The 2,086-nt window shown below is 38.4% G+C and overlaps 1 protein-coding gene across 1 annotated transcript; it reads right to left on the reverse strand.

Moving 5' to 3' along the window:
- Nucleotides 1-240: 240 nt before the first annotated feature.
- Nucleotides 241-1,785, reverse strand: LOC133819129 (leucine-rich repeat extensin-like protein 6). The gene has a single exon (XM_062252301.1). The coding sequence runs from the start codon at nt 1,666-1,668 to the stop codon at nt 520-522; it is 1,149 nt and encodes a 382-aa protein (XP_062108285.1). The 5' UTR covers nt 1,669-1,785; the 3' UTR covers nt 241-519.
- Nucleotides 1,786-2,086: the final 301 nt, after the last annotated feature.

Genomic DNA, 2,086 nt, shown 5'->3' on the forward strand with positions numbered 1-2,086 from the left:
ATCAATTACAAAATTTTAAGAAAATATTTTTCTCTAATTTTTATTTTCTTTTTTCCTCGTAATTTTTTTGCCCCCGTAAAATCTAAGATTCAAACCAGAAAATAATACTTTAATTGACTACGTGATATATCTAATTATATTTTAAGGAGTAATGAGATATGCTCTTAAAATATGTACCAAACATTGCAAAAAGTATGGTGCAATGCAAATATGACTGGTAAAAATGAAATAAAAATCGACTAAATTAAACTTGACGAGATTAAAATTAATTTAGGTTAAAACATCAACATAAACAAGAGGTGTAAACGATAAGACGACAAGTCGTTTTGAACACCGTAATGTACATAATGTAACAAACAAAAGTTCTCCCGGTTCGTCAATCCCAGGCCGGTGTTGTTATTCACTTCAGTATAAACCATAAAAATATATCCTAAGTCCAAAGAGCAATTGCACTAAAATATGTAAAAAGAAAAAACAAATTCTAAAAAAGTTATATAGTATCGCTGATCATGATGGATTTTAATAATGATGAACTGGAGGCGGCGGGGATGGCGGGGGCGGAGGAGGAGGGCTTCTACGTGGGCAGCCAGCGCCAGCCGCGGCGCAATCAACCGGGTACTTATAGAAGGCGGCACATTCCTCCTTCGAACGCTGGAAAGGCCTATAAGGAATGCAGTTTCTCCGGTCATCTTTAGCGGGCAACTTCAGGCAAGTTTCCGGCTCGGTGCAGAAGAAGTTGCCAGAGTAGGTGAAATTTTCCAACTTGGGCAAGGCGCAAATAATCGGAGGAATATACCCAGAAAGCTTATTGTTAGCCACGTTGAGCTGCTCCAACTTTTTCATCTTCCCCATCGACTCCGGCAACGACCCCACGAGCTGGTTAGAGCTAACGTCGAAGACAGTCAACTTGTCGAGATTACCAATATCGGTGGGCAAACAGCCCTTAAGACCACTGTTAGTGATGATTAGCTCGTTAAGGGTGTTCTTCATATTGAGCAAACTCGAAGGCAAACAGCTGTTGAGATTGTTATTGGCCAAAACTATGACCGAAACCGGTGAGTTCCCTATGTTTTGGGGTAAAGAAGAGCTGAACTTGTTGTTGTTTATGAACAAAGCATCGAGTTTCAAGTCGAATAAGCGAGAAGGAAGGTCGCCTTCGAATAAGTTGTATCTTATGTCCAAGAATTTGAGTGAAGGCAAGGATAAAACCACAGTAGGGAACTTGCCGGAGAATTTGTTGTTACTGACATCGAGCTCGTAAAGTTGTTTGAGACATGAAAAGCTTTTTGGAATTTGGCCGTAGAAGCGATTGGAGTTGATGTGGAACAAAGCTAGGTCAGTCAAGAGACCGAGCTCTTCAGGTAACGAGCCTTGAATGTTTCCATGGTTGAGGTCTATGCCTGCGACTGTGGTGGTGTTGTGGGGGTCGTTCGGTGTTGGTGCACAGTAAACTCCGGTGTAGTTGCAGACATGGGGACCACACCAGTTTTCGGTGATCTTTTTTGGGTCAGAGGTGATTAGGTGTTTCCATGCTTGGAGAGCTTCGAATGCCTTGAGGAGTTTTGGGTTTGGGATGTCGAAATTGTCGGCCTGGTGAGATGGTTTGGATAGGATTATGATAGAGAAAATTGCAAAAATCGCTAATCTGAAATATGATGAGTTCTTCATTTTCGGAGTGAAAGAGAGATCGATCGATGTTGTGAGAAATGAACTGAGATGTTAAGATTTATATGGTAAATTTTTTTTGGAGAGCTAGGTTTGGATAATGCAAAGTCATGCTAATTTGTTTTTTTTGGTGGGTTTTTAAATAATATTGATTTACAATATAATTACTAGTTTAGATCCTTGACTAAATCCTTATTTCATTTCAATTTTTTGTTTAATTAAATATTAGAGCAATGAAAAAGGAACCTAATGTAATAATGATTATTGGAGTACAGGGGTGTTTTATATTTTGATTTTGACTATTCACTAATCGATCGAGTTGGTAGCAAATTAAATAAATAAATTTTCTTTATAATGCTCCTTTTTTTTTATTTCTGTCTGGAAATGTAGTGGCATATAGGGTAGAAATAATTAATAAAGC

Source organism: Humulus lupulus, chromosome 2 (assembly GCF_963169125.1).
Source record: "Humulus lupulus chromosome 2, drHumLupu1.1, whole genome shotgun sequence".
Taxonomy (NCBI): Eukaryota; Viridiplantae; Streptophyta; class Magnoliopsida; order Rosales; family Cannabaceae; genus Humulus; species Humulus lupulus.